The 21,685-nt window shown below is 45.5% G+C and overlaps 2 protein-coding genes and 1 long non-coding RNA gene across 4 annotated transcripts; all 3 read left to right on the top strand.

Annotated features, from left to right (window-relative positions):
* The first annotated feature begins 10,696 nt into the window (after window positions 1-10,696).
* LOC119341327 (quinone oxidoreductase PIG3-like) lies at window positions 10,697-14,723 on the top strand. The gene is made up of 2 exons (XM_037613202.1): window positions 10,697-10,946; window positions 14,651-14,723. The coding sequence occupies exons 1-2, from the start codon at window positions 10,711-10,713 to the stop codon at window positions 14,721-14,723; spliced, it is 309 nt and encodes a 102-aa protein (XP_037469099.1). The 5' UTR covers window positions 10,697-10,710.
* A 69-nt stretch (window positions 14,724-14,792) lies between these two features.
* LOC119341328 lies at window positions 14,793-17,036 on the top strand. Of its 2 annotated transcripts, XR_005165040.1 has the most exons (5): window positions 14,793-14,819; window positions 15,139-15,224; window positions 15,320-16,274; window positions 16,421-16,526; window positions 16,619-17,036. It is a non-coding gene; the product is annotated as an uncharacterized LOC119341328 (long non-coding RNA). The 2 variants fall into 2 exon arrangements; XR_005165039.1 differs by lacking the exon at window positions 14,793-14,819 and having other exon boundaries at window positions 14,886-15,224.
* A 170-nt stretch (window positions 17,037-17,206) lies between these two features.
* Window positions 17,207-18,894, top strand: LOC119341326 (bidirectional sugar transporter SWEET6b-like). The gene is made up of 4 exons (XM_037613201.1): window positions 17,207-17,417; window positions 17,545-17,706; window positions 18,257-18,376; window positions 18,490-18,894. The coding sequence occupies exons 1-4, from the start codon at window positions 17,235-17,237 to the stop codon at window positions 18,649-18,651; spliced, it is 627 nt and encodes a 208-aa protein (XP_037469098.1). The 5' UTR covers window positions 17,207-17,234; the 3' UTR covers window positions 18,652-18,894.
* Window positions 18,895-21,685: the final 2,791 nt, after the last annotated feature.

A 21,685-nucleotide genomic window follows, 5' to 3' on the forward strand; every position in this document is an offset into this window, starting at 1 on the left:
AGAATGGACCCAAGCCTGAGACTGAGTGCTTTTACTGCAAGGGGAAGGGTCACTGGAAGCGGAACTGCCCCAACTACTTAGCGGATAAGAAGGCCGGCAACACCAAAGGTATATTTGATATACATGTAATTGATGTGTACCTTACCAGTACTCGTAGTAACTCCTGGGTATTTGATACCGGTGCCGTTGCTCATATTTGTAACTCACAGCAGGAGCTGCAGAATAAGCGGAGACTGGCGAAGGACGAGGTGACGATGCGCGTCAGGAATGGTTCCAGAGTCGATGTGATCGCCGTCGGCACGCTACCTCTACATTTACCTACGGGATTAGTTTTGAACCTTAATAATTGTTATTTGGTGCCAAGTTTGAGCATGAACATTGTATCTGGATCTCGTTTGATACGAGATGGCTACTCATTTAAATCCGAGAATAATGGTTGTTCTATTTATATGAGAGATATGTTTTATGGTCATGCCCCGATGGTCAATGGTTTATTCTTAATGAATCTCGAACGTAGTGTTACACATATTCATAGCGTGAATACCAAAAGATGTAAAGTTGATAACGATAGTCCCACATACTTGTGGCACTGCCGCCTTGGTCACATTGGTGTCAAGCGCATGAAGAAGCTCCATGCTGATGGACTTTTAGAGTCTCTCGATTATGAATCATTTGACACATGCGAACCATGCCTCATGGGAAAAATGACCAAGACTCCGTTCTCCGGAACAATGGAGCGAGCAACCAACTTGTTGGAAATCATACATACCGATGTGTGCGGTCCAATGAGTGTTGAGGCTCGTGGAGGATATCGTTATGTTCTCACTCTCACAGATGACTTGAGTAGATATGGGTATGTCTACTTGATGAAACACAAGTCTGAGATCTTTGATAAGTTCAAGGAATTTCAGAATGAAGTAGAGAATCAACGTGACCGAAAGATAAAATTCTTACGATCGGATCGTGGAGGAGAATATTTAAGTCACGAATTTGGTACACACTTAAGAAAATGTGGAATCGTTTCACAACTCACGCCGCCTGGAACACCTCAGCGAAACAGTGTGTCTGAACGTCGTAATCGCACTCTATTGGATATGGTGCGATCTAAGATGTCTCTTACCGTTTACCACTATCATTTTGGGGATACGCTCTAGAGACAGCTACATTCACTTTAAATAGGGCACCGTCTAAATCCGTTGAGACGACACCGTATGAATTATGGTTTGGGAAGAAACCTAAGCTGTCGTTTCTAAAAGTTTGGGGATGCGATGCTTATGTCAAGAAACTTCAACCTGAAAAGCTCGAACCCAAGTCGGAAAAATGCGTCTTCATAGGATACCCTAAAGAAACCATTGGGTATACCTTCTACTTAAGATCTGAGGGCAAGATCTTTGTTGCCAAGAACGGATCCTTTCTGGAAAAAGAGTTTCTCTCGAAAGAAGTAAGTGGGAGGAAAGTAGAACTCGATGAAGTACTACCTCTTGAACAGGAAAGTAGTGCAGCTCAGGAAAATGTTCCTGTGATGCCTACACCAACTGAAGAGGAAATTAATGATGATGATCAAGGTACTTCGGATCAAGTTTCTACTGAACTTCGTAGGTCCACAAGGACACGTTCCGCACCAGAATGGTACGGCAACCCTGTCCTGGAAATCATGTTGTTAGACAATGGTGAACCTTCGAACAATGAAGAAGCGATGGCGGGCCCAGATTCCAACAAATGGCTAGAAGCCATGAAATCCGAGATAGAATCCATGTATGAAAACAAAGTATGGACTTTGACTGACTTGCCCGATGATCGGCGAGCAATAGAAAACAAATGGATCTTTAAGAAGAAGACGGACGCGGATGGTAATGTCACCATCTATAAAGCTCGACTTGTCTCTAAGGGTTATTGGCAAGTTCAAGGGATTGACTATGATGAGACTTTCTCTCCCGTAGCGAAGCTTAAGTCCGTCCGAATCATGTTAGCAATTGCCGCATACTATGATTATGAGATATGGCAGATGGACGTCAAAACGGCATTCCTTAATGGGCATCTTAAGGAAGAACTATATATGATGCAGCCGGAGGGTTTTGTCGATCCTAAGAATGCTAACAAAGTATGCAAGCTCCAGCGATCCATTTATGGGCTGGTGCAAGCATCTCGGAGTTGGAATATTCGCTTTGATGAAATGATCAAAGCGTTTGGTTTTATGCAGACTTATGGAGAAGCCTGCGTTTACAAGAAAGTAAGTGGGAGCTCTGTAGCATTTCTCATATTATATGTAGATGACATACTTTTGATGGGAAATGATATAGAATTCTTGGACAGCATCAAGGCCTACTTGAATAAGTGTTTTTCAATGAAGTACCTTGGAGAAGCTGCTTATATATTAGGCATCAAGATCTATAGAGATAGATCGAGACGCCTCATAGGTCTTTCACAAAGCACATACCTTGATAAGATTTTGAAGAAGTTCAAAATGGATCAGTCCAAGAAGGGGTTCTTGCCTGTATTGCAAGGTGTGAGATTGAGCTCGGCTCAATGCCCGACCACGGCAAAAGATAAAGAAGAGATGAGCGTCATCCCCTATGCCTCAGCCATAGGATCTATTATGTATTCCATGTTGTGTACCAGACCTGATGTAAACCTTGCCGTAAGTTTGGTAGGAAGGTACCAAAGTAATCCCGGCAAGGAACACTGGACAGCGGTCAAGAATATCCTAAAGTACCTGAAAAGGACGAAGGACATGTTTCTCATTTATGGAGGTGACGAAGAGCTCGTCGTAAAGGGTTACGTCGATGCTAGCTTCGACACAGATCTGGATGACTCTAAGTCACAAACCGGATACGTGTATATGTTGAATGGTGGAGCAGTAAGCTGGTGCAGCTGCAAGCAGAGCGTCGTGGCGGGATCTACATGTGAAGCGGAGTACATGGCAGCCTCGGAGGCAGCGCATGAAGCAATTTGGGTGAAGGAGTTCATCACCGACCTAGGAGTCATACCCAATGCGTCGGGGCCAATCAAACTCTTCTGTGACAACACTGGAGCTATTGCCCTTGCCAAGAAGTCCAGGTTTCACAAGAAGACCAGGCACATCAAGCGTCGTTTCAACTCCATCCGTGAAAATGTTCAAGATGGAGACATAGATATTTGCAAAGTACATACGGATCTGAATGTCGCAGATCCGTTGACTAAACCTCTCTCGTGAGCAAAGCATGATCAACACCAGAACTCTATGGGTGTTCGATTCATCACAATGTAACTAGATTATTGACTCTAGTGCAAGTGGGAGACTGTTGGAAATATGCCCTAGAGGCAATAATAAAAGGATTATTATATTTCCTTGTTCATGATAATTGTCTTTTATTCATGATATAACTGTATTATCCGGAAATCGTAATACACGTGTGAATACATAGACCATAACATGTCCCTAGTGAGCCTCTAGTTGACTAGCTCGTTGGTCGACAGATAGTCATGGTTTCCTGACTATGGACATTAGATGTCATTGACAACGGGATCACATCATTAGGAGAATGATGTGATGGACGAGACCCAATCCTAAGCATAGCACAAGATCGTGTAGTTTGTTTTGCTAGAGCTTTTCCAATGTCAAGTATCTCTTCCTTAGACCATGAGATCGTGTAACTCCCGGATATAGTAAGAGTGCCTTGGGTGTACCAAACGTCACAACGTAACTGGGTGACTATAAAGGTGCACTACAGGTATCTCCGAAAGTGTCTGTTGGGTTGACACGGATCGAGACTGGGATTTGTCACTCCGTATGACGCAGAGGTATCTCTGGGCCCACTCGGTAATGCATCATCACAATGAGCTCAAAGTGACCAAGTGTTTGGTCACGGGATCATGCATTACGGTACGAGTAAAGTGACTTGCCGGTAACGAGACTGAATGAGGTATTGGGATACCGACAATCGAGTCTCGGGCATGTAACGTACCGAATGACAAAGGGAATTGTATACGGGGTTGTTCTAATCCTCGACATCGTGGTTCATCCGATGAGATCATCGAGGAGCATGTGGGAGCCAACATGGGTATCCAGATCCCGCTGTTGGTTATTGCCCGAGAGCCGTCTCGGTCATGACTACGTGTCTCCCGAACCCGTAGGGTCTACACACTTAAGGTTCGGTGACGCTAGGGTTGTATGAATATGAGTATGCAGTATACCGAATGTTGTTCGGAGTCCCGGATGAGATCCCGGACGTCACGAGGAGTTTCGGAATGGTCCGGAGGTGAAGAATAATATATAGGAAGTGGTATTTCGGCCATCGGGAAAGTTTCGGGGTCACCCGGTATTGTACCGGGACCACCGGAAGGGTCCCGGGGGTCCACCGGGTGGGGCCACCCATCCCGGAGGGCCCCATGGGCTGAAGTGGGAGGGGAGCCAGCCCATAGTGGGCTGGTGCGCCCCCCTAGGCCCACCCCCTGCGCCTAGGGTTGAAACCCTAGGGTGGGGGGGGCGCACCACATGCCTTGGGGGGCACTCCTCCCCCTTGGCCGCCGGCCCCTTGGGAGATTGAATCTCCCAGGGCCGGCGCCCCCCTGGGGGCCTATATAAAGGGAGGGGGAGAGGGGCAGCCACACCCTGAAGTCCTGGCGCCCCCTCCCCCTGCTACACCTCTTCCTCCTCCATCACGTGCTTGGCGAAGCCCTGCCGGAGTGTTGCTGTTCCACCACCACCACGCCGTTGTGCTGCTGCTGGAGCCATCATCATCAACCTCTCCTCCCCCCTTGCTGGATCAAGAAGGAGGAGACGTCATCCGCTCCGTACGTGTGTTGAACACGGAGGTGCCGTCCGTTCGGCGCTAGGATCTCCGGTGATAGGATCACGACGAGAACGACTACTTCAACCCTATTTTTTTGAATGCTTCCGCTCGCGATCTACAAAGTGGTATGTAGATGCATCTCCCTTGACTCGTTGCTTAGATGAACTCATAGATGGATCTTGGTGAAACCGTAGGAAAATTTTTAATTTTCTGCAACGTTCTCCAACAGTTGAAGAGGTTCGCGCTTGTCGTCGTGGTCGAAGGGGATGGCCCTTGCTCAACCGTCTTGTCGCCATCTTGGTGTTGGAGGTCCATATGATGTGGCACCTTGTAGCTCGTATCCATGACCAAAGGGAGTTTCCCATGCTCAGCCATCTTCCTTGAGGGGCTTCCGAAGATGGAAGTGTCGCCCTCGCTTGTAGGTGGTCGCCTTGGACTTGATGAAGTCAATGTAGGCGTACACGTGGGAAGTAGGCGAAGATGCCGTACGTCCAAAGGCGAAGATGCCTTGATAGCACTTGGCGAAGATCCCGAAGTTGTTGTTGTAGCCGTAGCGCCTTCTTGGTGGTGGTCGTCTCGCGGTCTTCTCTTTTTCTCATGAAGCTTGGACTTGGCGTGAAGTAGGGCTTGTTGGGACTTGTGCATTTGCGCTTGTGGAGCATCTTCGTGATGATGATGTCGTTGTCGTGCTTGAGCTCGTAGAAGATGTCGTTTGTCGTCGTCGTGCACATGATGCTTGGAGGTGACTTGCCCTTCATGACGATGTTGATCACAAACGTGATGGTGGTCGCCATGTAGATGTGGACGAGGATGATTTGCACTTGCATCTTTTTCGCGCTCCGAAGACTTGTGGCTTGAATGTCGCCGCCTTGAAGGTGACGAAGGGGAAGAAGACTTGATCAAGGCTCTAATCTCCTCCATCCTTGCATCTTGCTCCTCTTTATGTGCGGCAAGCTTCTTGTCGATGTGCTCTCGCAATCTTGATTGTGCGCCTTGCACTTGTCGTTGTAGATCGAAGATAGACGCTTTGGTGATGTAGTTGTTCACGCCATCGCTGTTGTCGAGGACCGGAGAGGAAATGCCTTGCCTATCCGTCACAAGACTCGAGCAAATATGAGTGGGAGAAAGAGAAGAACTTATACCAATGTACCTTGACCGATGTTGACAATGAATCAAGTTCACTCAAATGCGGACAATGAAATAGCACTATTGGTACCAATCCTTGTCGGTTCTCACACCTACACAAGTAAAGCTTATGGTGGAGCTTGGTGAGGATAGTGGCACAAAAATTTAATGCAAAATGTTAGCAAGAGTCAATAATGTTGAAAGAGATTCACAAATTCGCAAGCGAAACAAATGGACCAATAGCAAAGAATGGCACACGGAAACACACACACAGATAGATAAATGGGGTCGTGCAACCAAGGAATGAGCACAAAATGTGGAATCCACAGAAAACGCTCGTGTTGCACAACTCAAGAGAGACGCTAGCACGATTGCTCAATAGGCGGATATGACACTTGTGCACAACCTATAAGATGCAAAATGGATAAACTTTCTATCCCAAGTATGTTATGTGTGTATGGTTCCCGGTGTTTCTCTCAAGATGATCCAAGATGATCGGATATGACAATCTTATATGCAATGTGGTATGATGCTATGACACTTGCTTACAAGCTTCTTTGCTCTCTTTCTTTTGCCTACAAGCTTTTTTTCTATGGCCACTTTTGCACAATGCACAAACCAAGATAGCAATTGTGTATATGCGGGAACAAACTCGTGACACAAGATATGATACCAATATATGCACCACGATGATATGGTATGTATGCTATGGGAAGTATGATCACTAATGTGCACAAGTCACGTTGCCGGCAATACTCAAATGGCTAGTCTCGATAGGCAAGTAACGCAAAATGGGCTAGGGGTTAACAATGCAATGGCAAGGGGAATATACAATGGAGGGATACCACGATACGAAGATGATATGGAGGTTACCGTCCTTTGCGATGATGAGTGTCGGTGTTCTTGATGTAGAAACCAAGATGATGGAGTCTAGTCCCTAAGTAGCTGAAACACCTTAGGAAACGGAAAAACCGCGAACTCAAAATCTCAAACGTCAAATGTCAAATGGTGGTAGCGGTAATGCGGTGGTGGTTGCGAAAGTATTTGTGGAAACCCGAGTAGCCGAAGTTGACCGGGTTATGGTGGTGGAAGCGTATGATGCGATATACACGGAGTCAAATTTGAAAGCACGTCCCTAAGTAGCCGAAACACCTTAGGAGACACAACTCTCAACACAACGAAATTGGGTTAAGTTGGGGTGGCGGAAGTGTATGGTGGGCAAGCCTATGCGGAAGTTGTGGTGGTGGTTGATGAAGAAGAAACCGTCCCTAAGTAGCCTAAACACCTTAGGAGACTCAAGTCACTACTCAAACAACCTCAAATGCTATGAGGAACAAAATGGGTTAGGTTGTGGAAGTCGGTGGTGGCAATGCGGATATTATGGTGGAAGGCCTAGGCAAACATGCCAAAGTTCCAAAAAAATTATGGCGTCAAATTGTGGTGAAACCAACATGAGGACCTCGGGCACGTCGATAGCTTCAAAACGAGCCAAAGTACACTCAAATCGGAGTTTGGAGCGAAAAGTTATGATGAAAAAGGTGAAAGAGGCTGAAGCTGAAATTTCGGGGAAACTTTCTGGTTAGGCCGGAAGTTCCGGGGTTAGGGCCGGAAGTTCCGGGCTCCGGAAGTTCCGGGGTGGCCAGAAGTTCTGGGGGTCGCGGAAAAAGTCTGGGGACTTTGGGTAAACTTTCTGTTTAGCCCGGAAGTTCCGGGATAGGACGGAAGTTCCGGGGGCCGGAAGTTCCGGTGGAGGCCGGAAGTTCCGGGGGTCGTGGAATTTCTTCCGGGACGAACCCTAAATTCCAGATCTGAGAACGGGGGCGGAAATTGATGATTTCGGGGGCAAAATTACGGAGATTTCGTGGATGGAAAGAGGGGAAACTTGGGGAGATGCTAGATCCACTCATAACATAACGAATCCATGGATCAAAATCAACAAAACATCATCAAAACCAACAAATCACAAAAAAATTTGGGGGCTATTTTTGGTGGGGATTTTCGGATTTAGGACGAAATCAACAAAATCAAGATAGAAAACAAAGGGTAGGGGCTCCAAAAACGTGATCAACGTGGCTCATGATACCAAGATGATGTAGGGCAAAACCCTAGGTGGACGATCTTTCACGTTTGGACTGGATCCTACCGGGAAACACGAAGAACGTGCGGAAGAACACGAGGAAATCACGGGGAGGAACGAGAGAAACACTCAACCGACAAGAGATCAATCACACAAGGTCTAGATCATCGAAGCACGAGTAGCACGAGATACAAAGTCAACAACGGACGATACACGAGTAACCGTTCTTCTCCGTGAGGAGGTCTTGAATCCATGAGGGGATCTTCCCGTAAAGGGGTCTTGAATCCGCTCGGGGGATCTTTTCCGAAGAGGTCGTGAGCTCCCAGGAGAAGTAACTAAGTGGATGAGCAAGGCTCTACACAAAATATGAGCTAAACCAATGCTAACTCTAACTAGGAGGAGGTGAGGGAGTATATATAGTGCTAGCCCACGAAGGGGTAAGTGAGGGCGAAGGGGTACATGGGCTCGGCCCAATACACTGTGCGCAGACAGGCCGGAAGTTCCGGGCGGGGCCGGAAGTTCCGGGCTCCGGAAGTTCCGGGCAGGTTCCGGACGGGTTTCGGGCTAACCAGAGAGTTAGCACGCTCGGGGCTGGTCTGGACTCCGGGGGCCGGAGGTTCCGGGCAGGCCGGAAGGTCCGGGGGCCGGAAGTTCCGGGCAGGCCGGAAGGTCCGAGGGCCGGAAGTTCCGGGCAGGCCGGAAGGTCCGGGCTTTCGAGAAGCTTGTCCCTGCTTCTTCTCCCTTCTCCTCTTCCATGCTTGGCCTTGGTCCTTGGATCCTCCATGGTCGTCTCGGTTGTACCTGAGTGTGTGCAAGGTCCATGCATGAGGTAGTAGCCATGTCTCACATGTGGAAAGTGAAGGTTCGAAGAGGAGTGAGTTCACCTTGTGCCCAATGGCGTATGGTCGACGTCTCATCATATGTCCTCTTGGGGCTTGGAGAGTGGTCGGAGTGTACATGGGGATAAACGTGGGATGCTCCGCATCACAAATGTTCAGTTAACTTCAGACACAAGTTCAGACTTCCTCTTTTGAAATTTTAAACTCAAATACAATTGTTGACTGGAGCTTACATAGGTGGTTGACAACACACACAATGCATCCTACATAGTACATAAAATCTTCAAAGCCATGATAACAACACACACAATACATGAAAAGATGGAAAATTTGTACATCAACTTGCTTCTCTGAAATTCCTTGGCAAGAACATCCATTTGTTGAGCATGCTGTGCTTTCAAATCCAGCACATAAACATCAGCATCACCAATGCTGCACTTGGCATCCATGAGAGCATGCTCCAGCTGTGATTTCTCGGTCTTGAGCTCCCTAACCTCTGTCTTCAGCCGATTCACAACATCTCGTAGATCACCTAGTAGCGTACTGACAAACTGATCCAGGGGATCATCATGCCACTTGAAGTACCGACAATCATATCCCTATTCAACAATTTGTGCAATTTTGTCAACAGAATCGCGCAAAGACAATAACTTTGCTGCTCAAGAGAACAACGACGGGCACAAATCGATTTACCAGAGACTGGCTGCAGTTGTAGTATCGACGACCGCGGTTGGCAATGCTCCACGAAATCCACCTCGGAGCCTTGACGTTACAGTGGCACAACTTCTCAGGCGAGTACACCATCGGTGGCTCCTGATATGGCACCGACGACTGCCCTGAGAAGGCCATGGACTGCGGCGGCTGGTGACTGCTTGACGAGCTAGCAGACACCATGGACCGCGGCGAGGGGGCGGCGAGGGGCCGACGAGGGGGAGACGAGGGGGACGACGACAGAGTGCTTCACGGTGAGGAGGCGGCGACAGAGCGATACGCGACGAGGGGGCGGCAACAGACGTAGGGATTGCAACTAATAATTGGGGAAAATTGCATATGTCCAGTTAGCACTGTCTAGTCAGCAAGGAGAAAAGTCAAAACCACTGAAATCTGGTCCAAAACCACCATGGGGGAGAATTGATCCGGTGTTACAGAGTTTAGGGGCTGATTGATCCGGTTTTAGACTTTGGGGGGAAATTGATCCATCAGACATGATAAGGCGCGCTTGCTATAAGACAGAAAAGGAGAGAAAAAGGGGGACCGGGGCCTTGGCCACTGTGATGCTAGTGCCGTTGTGATATAATATAAGGGCACCACGATATAAGAACCGTAACTGACGGCGACTTCAAGAAAAAGAAATAGTTTTTACTTATGGATGTCATATTGGGTAATTTATTATAATTTTGAGGGTAATTTTCGTGATGTACGGACAGAAGTATTAGTCCCTTTATTATTAGATTAGATAGAGATATACATAGAGGTATAGATTATTATTATATCATGAATATTATTAATACAATATATTTTTAGCTATAGCTGTGTGCACTTATTTGAGAATCGAGGAAGTGCGGTTGAATAGCGGGTGTCCAACCATGTGTCCACAATCCCACGTTTTGTCGTAACCACATTTTGCCGTCCAGCTTTTTTGGGCCGGATTATCTAAAAAAAACTTTCTTGGGCCGGATCTAGTTGGAGAAGCCCGGCCGTATATCTGAGTAGAGCTCTTTCTCAAAAGTTACTCAAAAAAAAAGTTACTCAAAAAAAGCTCTTTGTCAAAAGAAAAAAAAATCCGAGTAGAGCCGACAGCAGAGCCGTATAGGGGAGCAGTGGCCTGTACATGCGGAGCTACCGAGAGCCAGAAGCCGAAAGCAAGTGAGTTGGGCGCAGGGGGACGGACGCGACGATGGTGGTGGTGGCGACCGCGAGCCCCGGCGGGCCCGAGGCGCTGCAGGTGTGCGAGGTCGAGGACCTCCCGGCGCCGGGGGAGGGCGAGGTGCTTGTCGGGGTGGCCGCCGCCGGCGTCAATCGCGGCGACACGGTCCAGTGGCAGGGCCGGTACCCGCCGCCTCGCCCGACCCGGGGCTCGAGTGCTCCGGCACCATCGTCGCTCTCGGGGCCGCGCTGGGCCGTCGGTACCAGGTGCCCAGCGTGCCCCCATGGTGAATTTGGTTATGGCTGCTGCCAGTGGCGGATCCAGGAATTGAACTTAGCCGGGGCGAAACATTGAAGGAATAAAAATTTTGTTTGATGAATGCAAGTCCGCTGAACCAAATCTCATAAAATTCAAATATGAAGCTAGATGCATTCAAAAATTTACATGACCAATGATCCAGGACAGTTGAAGATTCTCAAGAACTAGGTTGTAACCACCTAAAATCACAAAATATAACATAAACGTCACACATGACTACTAACTTGGAGTCCCGCTGCTTGAATAATGCATTCCATGGCCCAAAATGTCCAACTCCATGACTAAGAGATGCCTACAACAGGTGAACAAGCTGATATCAATACATGTATTGGAACAAGTAAGCAAATAGTTTGAAACAGATAACAAAAGTATTTACCCTAACTCGTAAGTTTACGGGGAGGGTTTGGTAGATGGCCTCTACGGTCTCTCAAGCTGTGAAAATGTTCTATGATCTTCTTGTCATCAATTCCAGCAAATATATCTCGCTCTACATAGCATATCATCAGATCATTCAACCAATCATCAGATATCTTATTTCTCAAATCTGTCTTAATGATATTCATGGCTGAGAAAACTCTTTCAACAGATGCCGTCGCTACTGGCAAAGTCAAAGCAAGTGTGATGAGTCGGTAAACCAAAGGAAAGTGTAAATGTTCCTTAGTTTCAACCAACTTGAGAGCAAGATTAGCAAGACTGCCACAACTGCAAAAAACATCAGACCTTTTCATCATATCAATGTATATCTTGAGTTGACCATCCAAATGATATTGTTCTTCTGGATCAAACTCGACTAAGTAGATAGATGCAAGCTCAAGTAGGTTCTCATAATTAAATCTGCTAAATGAGTCTCTAGGATCTAGACTAGCAATGCATATCAATAACCTTGTTGAAGTTTCGCTGAACCGGTTATTCATCTCAGCTATGTTTCTATCAAGAACCTCATTGAATATTTCAACTTTGTAGTGATGGAAGCAACTAACCATTTTGCGGGAACTCCTTGGGTAACCCCTTGCTGGTATATTCTCATCCATACTAGGCACTGGTATCTCTCTTTTAATACAAAACGAAGTGGCAGCCGCCAAAAGTGCCTCCCATCCGTCATCCCTGAGCTGTTGCAATAAACTTTTAACAGACACAATCATGTTCATTGCACTTACTATGTTTTGATCCTTTTGTTGCAATGCTTGTGACAAGTCATTAGTCAAACCAAGCACTTTAAGCATCAAATGTAAGATCAGAACAAATTCAAAGACCTCCATAGATTTCATCAAACCTGATGCTTTGCCTCTATCATCCGCATCCTCCCCATCATGAGAAATAGCATGTAGCACTTGAATCACCGAATCCCACATTTGATAAAGCCGAATCAATGTCCTATGGTGAGATCCCCATTGCGTATCACCGGGTCTTGCTAAAGTTGTCTCTTGATGTTTGCCTCTTCCTTTAACAATCTCCCCATTTTCTAATTGCCACACAATCTTTTCATGATGCTTTTGTAATAATGCATCCATTCTTTTACAAGAAGCACTAACCTACAAATCAAAGCATTGCAAAGTACAAGTCAGCAAGAAATCAAAATCATTGTAAAGTACAAGTAATCACTTGAATATTCAATGAGTTATAAAATATACTAACCATGGTTACAATCATATTTGCATATCCAAAGAAATCACTAACAACAAGGATACCCTTCACAACAGCCACAATCACTAATTGAAGCTGATGGGCAAAACACTGAACATAAAACGCATGTGGATTTTCATCTAGCACCAGTTTTTTTAAGCCATTTAGCTGCCCACGCATATTTGAGGCGCCATCATAACCTTGCCCTCTCAATCTAGATATGGATAATCCATGGGTAGCAAACACTTCATCCAAGGATCTTTTGAGAGAAGCGGATGTGGTGTTCACTACATGCTTGACAGCAAGTAACCTTTCCAAAATATCTCCCTTTATGTTCAAAAACCTGATAATGACAGCCATTTGTTCTCTAACGGATGCATCACGAGACTCATCAACAAGTAGAGTGAAATGGCTATGCCCAAGCTCGTTCATGATTACTTCGGTGGTCTTTTCTGCGCAAGCTTGTACCATTTGCTTCTGTATTTCATCACAAGTCATTTGATGATTCCCAGGAGCATTGTCATTGAGTACATCAGCTGCAGCTTTGCATCTTATAGCATACCAATCCAACAACTCACGAAAATTACCCTTGTTTCTTGAAGTCTTTGACTCATCGTGGCCACGAAAGGCGAGTCCTTACCTAAGAAGATACCTCAAAACACCCATAATAGCCATTAAACGATCTTGGTATTCAAGATGTGACCTCTCAGTTTGAGTAGTCATTGCATATGCCACACTTTGTTTCTGGTTCTTGAAATTTGTACAATGTCTTCTAGCATTGTTGTGAGCACTCTTTGTCGAACCTTCATGAAGCCTGAAATATTCCATCGCTTTCTTCCAATTTTTATACCCATCCTAATTGAAGACATTGCCCCCAAACTTGACATTGCTTACTGGCTGCTTGAAGAGATAGCAGTAAAAACAGTATGCCTTGTTTTCTTTTACACTATACTCTAGCCAATCAAACTCGTCAAACTACTCCTCTCTGAATACCCTTTTATCTGTAGTGTTGCGAGGAAAATCATGCCCATACGGCTGACATGGACCTTTCTTCAAATACTCCCTCCTCACTGCATCTCTGATTTCTGGAGTAGGATAATCTCCAATTTGTTTCCAGAGTCCAGGATCAGGTTCAATGTGAGTTGGACTAAATCCTAGAATAGAAGTTTGCAAAGTGTTATCATGAGAGCCCTCATTATACACTTCATGTTCAGGAACTAGATCTTCTACAATGTTTGCATCTGAGGCTTCAGTGGATAAAATGTTTGCATCAGGTTCAGGAACATGAACATGAACAGGAGCTTGAGATTCATTAGACGGTGGAGTTGCAAAATAAGTAGCAATTGGCTTCATCTTTTTAAAGATTCCCTATACATTACAAAATCACCATGTCAAGTACTGAACCTGTTCAATAATTGGCTAGAAATTGAAGGAACGGGAGCTTGAGATTCAGTATCAAAGAATGGATTGGACTATTTACCTGCTGGTTGCGCTTGCTGATTTTGCAAACAGCAGTTGCGCGTTTGCATGAGCTCGATCCACTGCCGCCGCTGCCTCCTCCCTCATAGGCCACGCCCGGCACCGCTGCTTCTTTTCGTTCGCACATGCGTGGACCGGCGAACGGCGGATGTGGATCAGGTGCCCGCGGCCGATGGCCCGGCGAGGCAGAGCTCTTCGGCGACAAGCCAACGGTCCAGCGAGGCGGAGCTCTATGGCGGCGAGGCAGAGACGGCTAGGTTACTCTCGCTACTGCTTCACTCGATTGGGGATATTCTGGAACGGAGATGGGGTCGAAGGATTGGGTGTGGCCGTGCTAACTTATTTTAGGCCGTGGACTGCAACTGGGCCTTTGTGCCTCCCGTGCAAATCTCCACATGTATTGGCCCATGTACTAAAACGAACCGTATTTTTTTGTATACGTAATTTTGGCTACTCGGGGCGGCCGACCATGCTGGCCCCTACCGTGGCGCCGCCACTGGCTGCTGCTGCTCTGAACCTCATATTTTTTGCATATGCTGTTGCGTTGCAGGTGTGCGCGCTGCTTACCGGCGGCGGGTATGCAGAGAAGGTGGTGGTTCCGGCAGGGCAGCTGCTCCCGGTGACGGAGGGGGCGTCGCTGACTGACAGCCCCAGGTGGCCTCCACCGCCTGGTCCACCATTTTCATGCCAGTCACCTCTCCCTCAGTGAATCCTTCCTTGTAAGAAAATCTCTCTTGCTAATTTGTTCTGCATGTGATGATTGCAAACGGCTAGCAATTCACCACACTTGCTTCTTCCTTGGACTGGGACTGACTGGCTGTAAATCTCTTACACTGAGCACCTGATGAGTTGGAATGTCAAATCTCTTTTGTTAGAGCAACATGCCTCGACTAACTGAGAAATAGCCAAGTAAATTGTGCTTACTCAAATGGAGTGCGAACTAGGTTACCACAGCTACTCATATGCAAAATGAGGTGAAACGTCCTGGACTCCTGGCTGTATTTATTCCTGATGATTGGGTATCTCCAATGTATGCAGATCCATGGTGGATCAAGTGGAATCGGTACATTCACTATACAGAATTCAAAGCACCTTGGAAATGTACACACGAGACATTATTCTTTGTAAGTAACAGCAGCAGCAAAAATTTGCTTGTTGTAAATTTGAAGCTTGCAAGTGTACACATTCAAATACACCGATTGATGTGTTAACGTTGCAGAGACAACATCTCTACTGCTCTAGGAGGCACTTTTGACTGTCTGCATCACCTTTAGGAATTGCAGCTGGGCTGCAGAAGAGCTAAATAACAAACCAAGAACTCCATATATCTATTGTGAAGATAAGTATTATAAGCAGAGACAATTTTTGACATTTTACATTCATACATCAACACAAATTGATGTATGCTATCGCTGTTATGTAGCCATGGCCATCATACAAAACTACGATGCATAAAAAATTGAGGTTCGTCATTTATATTCCAAGATATGAGAATAAAAAGACCAATTTACACAAAAGTTCACTGGGATGAATTTATAAAATTAGCTGGGAATTACTGCAGTTTGTCTACAATTTATAAAACTATACTGCTAAGTTTCATTTTGTTCCAAACAGTGTGCCAATTCACATGGACCAAGCTTATATGTGGTACTTCTAACCCACAAACTAAACAGATTTCTTAGTTCAGATCATACTTCTATGTAGGAAAAGGCTAGTGCGGCTCTTAAGAACCCTAACCAATGCCGCTTTGGTTTTACAACTTTCATTGCTTCTAACATCCAAATCAAACTGTTGTTACACACATGTTTTCTGTACAAATGCACTAAAAAAATCCTACATTTACTTTCTCGTAGAATTGCATTTTTCTGGTTGTAAAAATAGGATGAGCAGCAACTTTCTTGTCAACATGATGGCCTCCTGAAAATAATTGAGACCCGTCCATCACTTATTTATGAACTACTTTTCAGTGTCTTCTATCGATGATAAGTGAGCTACTTTTTCCTTAGAGATCACCTTCCCGTTGGCACTAACTTGTATAGCACACAGTTTCCCTTCCCAATGCACTCGTAATGCATAGATAGTCCCTCCTAATCATTTTGTGTTCATTTTTATGTCAAGATTCAAATCGAATTTCCGACATCAGAGACACGTATTCTGTTAATCAGGTGCTGAAGGTAAGACCAGGACACAAAAAACATATGGGACTTAATAATTAGCAGTTTCATTTTGATATACTGTGTGAATACACTTATTTTCCATTAATCTAGCTTCATGTAAGCATGCAAAGTTGATTTTTATCATCCAATTTGAACAACTGCAGAAAAAATCAATCCTCTCCACTTGAAGGTAGGTGATGCACACAGATTTCTTCTTACCTTGCAAGCAACGTTGGATGAAGAGAGTAGGCATGATCATGGACAAACGCAGTGAGTGCTCAACCCATCTGTACATACGCTGCACTTTATGCCCCCGTGCCGCTGCCATCCTTATCATGCCTCTCCTTGATCTGGCTCCCCAGTGCCGTCTTGCCTCGATCTTGCAGGAGAGGAGGACATTGTTTATTTGCGTAGGGCTGTCGGGGGATAATTCGATCGAGTAGGAGTTGTTACGTGGAAGAGGAGCTAGCAGCTGGGCGATCGTTTGGCTAGGTGACGAGGAAGAAATTGATACGGCCGGCCGTTGTATGGGAGCACGGCCAGAGATGGAGTTCGATACGGTCTGCACCCAAATCAGAAGGTTTGGCCACCCTTAACAATATCCTCATCGGATATAACTTGGGGAAGGCGAAGGCGTGCCCCCTACTATATAAGCTCGGCCACCCACGCCCCAAACAAATCACAACCAACCTTCCTCAAGTCGTTTGTTCCCCCGAGCAATCGAGTTGTGTTCCCGGCGATCGATCGATCCCTCTTGCTGAGCATCATGGTTTCCGCCGACGTGGCCCGCAACATCATCAGCATCATTGGCAATGTCATCTCCTTTGGACTCTTCCTCTCCCCTGTGTAAGCCCTTTCCTCCTCCTCTTGGCTATGTATTCATGGATGGAAGGTGGTTGCTAGGGCATGAATCTGACGCTCATTTTCTGCTTGTGCGTATGCAGGCCGACGTTCTGGCGTATCTGCAAGGCCAAGAACATGGAGGAGTTCAAGCCGGACCCCTACCTGGCGACGCTCATGAACTACCTGCTCTGGTTCTTCTACGGGCTCCCTATCGTCCACCCCAACAGCACCCTCGTCCTCACCATCAACGGCATCGGCCTCGTCATCGAGGGCGCCTACATCATCATCTTCATCATCTACGCGGCCAAGAACACAAGGGTACGTACGTGCAACCCTCCTAGTGCCCCCTCATCCGGCCTACTGTCTCTTTTTGCCATTACTTTCTGTACAGAAGATCCTCCTGCATGCCCCTAACCCATACCATGCGCCTGTGCTTTGTGTGCAGTGGAAGATGGTCGGCGTGCTCGCCATCCAGGCGGCGTTCATGGCTGCCGTGGTGGCCGGTGTGCTCGTCGGTGCCCACACCCATGAGAAGCGCTCCAGGATCGTAGGCATCCTTTGCGTCATCTTCGGCTCCATCATGTATGCCTCCCCGCTCACCATCATGGTACGTACCCCACCCCAACTTATGGATCATCGACCCGTGATCTTTGATAACTGCTTTAACTTGTGAGTTCAGGTGGCTAATTAATCTGCGTTGTGCATGTATGATGTTGTAATGATATGTTGTCTAGAAAAATACCTGCCTATAATTTATTTTTAAAGTTCTAGTAGATGCTTTTAACAGACCTCAATTTGTTAAGTAGTACACCTTGTTTGTTGTTGATTCTGCTTGAAAATCTATGTCCATCTAAAAGATGCACTCACCTTTCATGTTTTAACGTTCGTGCCAAAACCCTGTTAAAAAAAGTCTGAATTGAGTTATTCACCTCTCACGCACCCAAGTTCTTCTACAATATGCTACATCATATATTTTTATTCAAAAAGGCCTACGGTTTATTTCTATCTCAAAGGTAAACTTCCTTTACAGGGCGAATTACTAGCTCAGGCTAATTGTTAATGACGGATGCTTTTACCAACTAACGAGTGTACTAAATGCTAATATAACTCAAAAAAAATTAAGATGAAAGTAGTAATATTGTACTGCTTATTTGCAGGGTAAAGTGATCAGGACCAAGAGTGTGGAGTACATGCCATTCTTCCTGTTACTGGTAAACTTTCTCAACGGTCTCTGCTGGACTGGCTATGCGCTAATCAAGTTTGACATCTACATCACGGTATGTACATACACATTGGATAAAAAAAATTCACAAACCCATCCAGACTTACAATCAAGAATTCCTCAGCGCGGTTCGATCTAATTGTTATGTCCTCTTTAAATTCTATGCAGATCCCCAATGCCCTCGGTACAATCTTCGGCCTCATCCAGCTGATCCTTTACGGGTACTACTACAGATCTACCCCCAAGAAGGGCAAGAATGTCGAGCTGCCCACCGTCCTCACCAGAAACGCCGTTACCAGCGGCAACGTCTCCGTCACCATAGAGAAATAAGCTTTGCTTCGTTTTTAGCCCTAAAGATTTTGAGTAGTTAATACCGGATGATACTTCAACAGGTCTGATGTTAATTAGTTGTACTTTTTGTTAGCTAGTAGAGTCTGAGATTGCCTTTAATTTTGTGAACCATTGTCGTCTGTCTGAGACTACAGTGCAAATTGCAAGTGTATATAAATACCAATGCAGCTGAGTTATCCCAGAGATATATTATGAAAACCACATATGCTTGCCTGTTTTCAATCTGCTCTTACGTGATGATACAATTGATTTGTTAATTACAGTGTGTGGTGGCTTTGTTAAATTATTTTATTCAATATCCATGATGTGTTTGTATTATGTTTCGGGCAAGGTCCTCTTTTGTTTTCTGCACAAAAACACCCAAAGGGCATCTTATTGGTGATGCAACTTGAACCTGGTGTCAGCGTAAACGAGACACAGACTTAACCTCTAATTACCGGTTCAGTTGGATGGCTCCTGCTCTTTTCCCATGAGGCTGCCTTGTTACCACATTGACCACTTTTTTGTGGGAAGTATGATGCTTTGGGTCCATGCTAGAAATATTTTTCTGAATCTTGTAACATGTTAATTGTTTGTCATATATATTTCATTAGTGTGTTTGATTGATTGCATGGTATCTACTATATAGACACACACTTTTTCGTCAAGGAAAATGAGTTGAGTATAGGAAGAGCTATGCTCAAATTAGATAGCCCATCAACTTGTGGCTATAACTAGTAAGAACCCAGACCTTTCCATTAAGGGAAATAAAATAAAATCCAACTTGAAGCAACATCCAAACAAGCAGCCCAGGCTAGCTAAACACATCCACGCTAGACCACAGACCGTGTTTTAATATCCAAAGAGCAAGGTTTTTTATCAATTTATTTTCTTTGTATTCGAATGATCTAGAGTCATCTAGAGATCATTACTATATGAATCTAATTAGATTCTGTTTGATCAATGATCACTTATAATTTGTTAGGTTTTGTTCCCGAATCATCATCATGTCTACTAGAATTAGGAAATAAGATTCTGGTTCTGCAAAATAAAGAGTGCCAGTTGAGGCTCGAACTCAAACGAGTGCCCTCGATAGATATTTAGTGAGACTCCCAACTTGATTATGAAAATCACACCGCAGATGTTAATGTTGATGATGGTGGTGATGATAATACAATAGGAGGTTGAGGCTCATGATGCAGAAATTGATGTCTTGGAGATGATGTAGTACGAAGATATAATTGAAGATTATATTCCACGGAATACTAGACGGATGGTCCTTTTTGGTAGAACATGAGGTTCATTCATTGCTTTGTGATCACATTACTAGTTTAGCATAGTATTTGATATATGCCTAAATAAGGTACAAATAAAACAGACTGGAAATTATATAATAAAGTGACAGTATGGTTTACGCATATTAATTCTGCTGTTATGTGAATTGTTCAATATTTTGGGCCAGATTTTGGTTTCTACCCGAGCCCCAAATTTCCGGAGATGGCCCTGCTAAACAGCCGATGAATCCAGCCGAAGACCGATAGCCTTAAGTGAGTTGGTTTCTAGCCCCGCACAGCTCCAAACACTTCATTTGCCACCTGTTCAAAGAGGCTTACTCCCCATGCAACAGATATTTGTTGACCTCCTTTCTCTACAAAAACAACCAATAGTGTATCCAATATCCAATTAGTTTGATCACAACAGACACATCTTGGGGGAGAGGAGTAGGAAATTTGGGGGAGGGGCGGTTGCTACGGGTGGGATAAGATCGTGGGGAATATTTTTTGTTTTTGTTTTTTACCGACTGAGGGCCATAGGCTAGCAAGGGTAGAAAAATTTGGAAAAAGACTGAGGGAAACGGTATTTTCAACATAAACGCATGAAATATTTTTAGGAAATTAGAGTTTCTTTTAGTGTGAAAATATGGTTCTCGTCCCATACAACTATGATTGATACTTGTGGGCCCGGAAGACCAAGGTCGTTACTTGTGGATCCGGAAGACTAAGATCGTTACTTGTGGGCCTGAACGACGAAGATTGGTATTTGTGGACAAGGATAATACTTGCGAGGCCGGATAACTAAGGTTGGTACTTGTGGGTCCGGACGACTATGATCGATACTTGCAAGGTTGGACGACTAGGAGTTGTTTCTATGGGAGTGCATGGGAACAAGAGCCCCCTAGCAGCCACTTATATACTCGATGAGGTTAGGGTTTATAGAGAGAGAAATCCAATCTAGGGCTGCCCCGCAGCTTGGAGGTTAAGTTGGTCGCATGGTATAACACCGTCAGTAGGACCTTGGTTAGGTCTTCAATATTGGCAACTAGGTGGGTGGTTGGCGGGTAAAAAAATCCGACCATCCCACATGACTCCCATATCCGATCATAAACAGAGGGTTGGACATCCAACATTGCAAGCCTGTGAATCCCATATATCATCTCATTCAGAAGGGTTTTGCTGCATTCCTCATAAGGCTGACCTGACATGACACCAGTGCTAGGGGAAGTTTTACTGAGAACCGATCTGACATAGATCTAGGGTCTTCCTGCGAGGTCATCAGGTCGGTTGTCGGGCACCAGAGCTGCATCATCAGATTCGGGATTGTGACTAGGTCTGATGTAAGGTTTTCTTACTCTCCCTGATCCTTATCTTAAATTAGCTTTGGGATGGGCATGTCTTGTTGTCCCTCGATCTGGTCCGATACCCAACTCAACAAGGCCAGCTCCCCACGATAATTCGTGGTATACTCCAAGTTGTCAAATCTCATAACCTAGCTGGGAGCAAGGTTCTCAGCCTGGCCTAGATGGCCGGTTGAGTAAGTGAAGAGCATGATGCCCCCGAAAACAAAGATCTAGCCTGGCATAAAGGTCATGCCAGAACCCATCTGCTCACCCATGTTGATCGCCATTGATTCGCGGTGGCTACGTAGCGAGACCTGCATGGGCCACCAATGGCAGGGTCGATTCCTGTGAATCTCGGGTAGGGGTCCCAAGCTAGTAGCCTAGATGTGATGATAAAATTGGATGCATGTTTTACCC

The sequence above is a fragment of the Triticum dicoccoides genome, chromosome 7B, assembly GCF_002162155.2.
Source record: "Triticum dicoccoides isolate Atlit2015 ecotype Zavitan chromosome 7B, WEW_v2.0, whole genome shotgun sequence".
NCBI classification, from domain to species: Eukaryota; Viridiplantae; Streptophyta; class Magnoliopsida; order Poales; family Poaceae; genus Triticum; species Triticum dicoccoides.

Coding starts and splice junctions, on each gene's coding strand:
- LOC119341327 (XM_037613202.1), top strand. CDS start 10,711: ATGGTGGTGGTGGCGACCGCGAGCCCCGGCGGGCCCGAGGCGCTGCAG. Junction 10,947..14,650: donor CGCTGGGCCGTCGGTACCAG/GTGCCCAGCGTG, acceptor GTTGCGTTGCAG/GTGTGCGCGCTGCTTACCGG.
- LOC119341326 (XM_037613201.1), top strand. CDS start 17,235: ATGGAGGAGTTCAAGCCGGACCCCTACCTGGCGACGCTCATGAACTAC. Junction 17,418..17,544: donor ACGCGGCCAAGAACACAAGG/GTACGTACGTGC, acceptor CTTTGTGTGCAG/TGGAAGATGGTCGGCGTGCT. Junction 18,377..18,489: donor AGTTTGACATCTACATCACG/GTATGTACATAC, acceptor AATTCTATGCAG/ATCCCCAATGCCCTCGGTAC.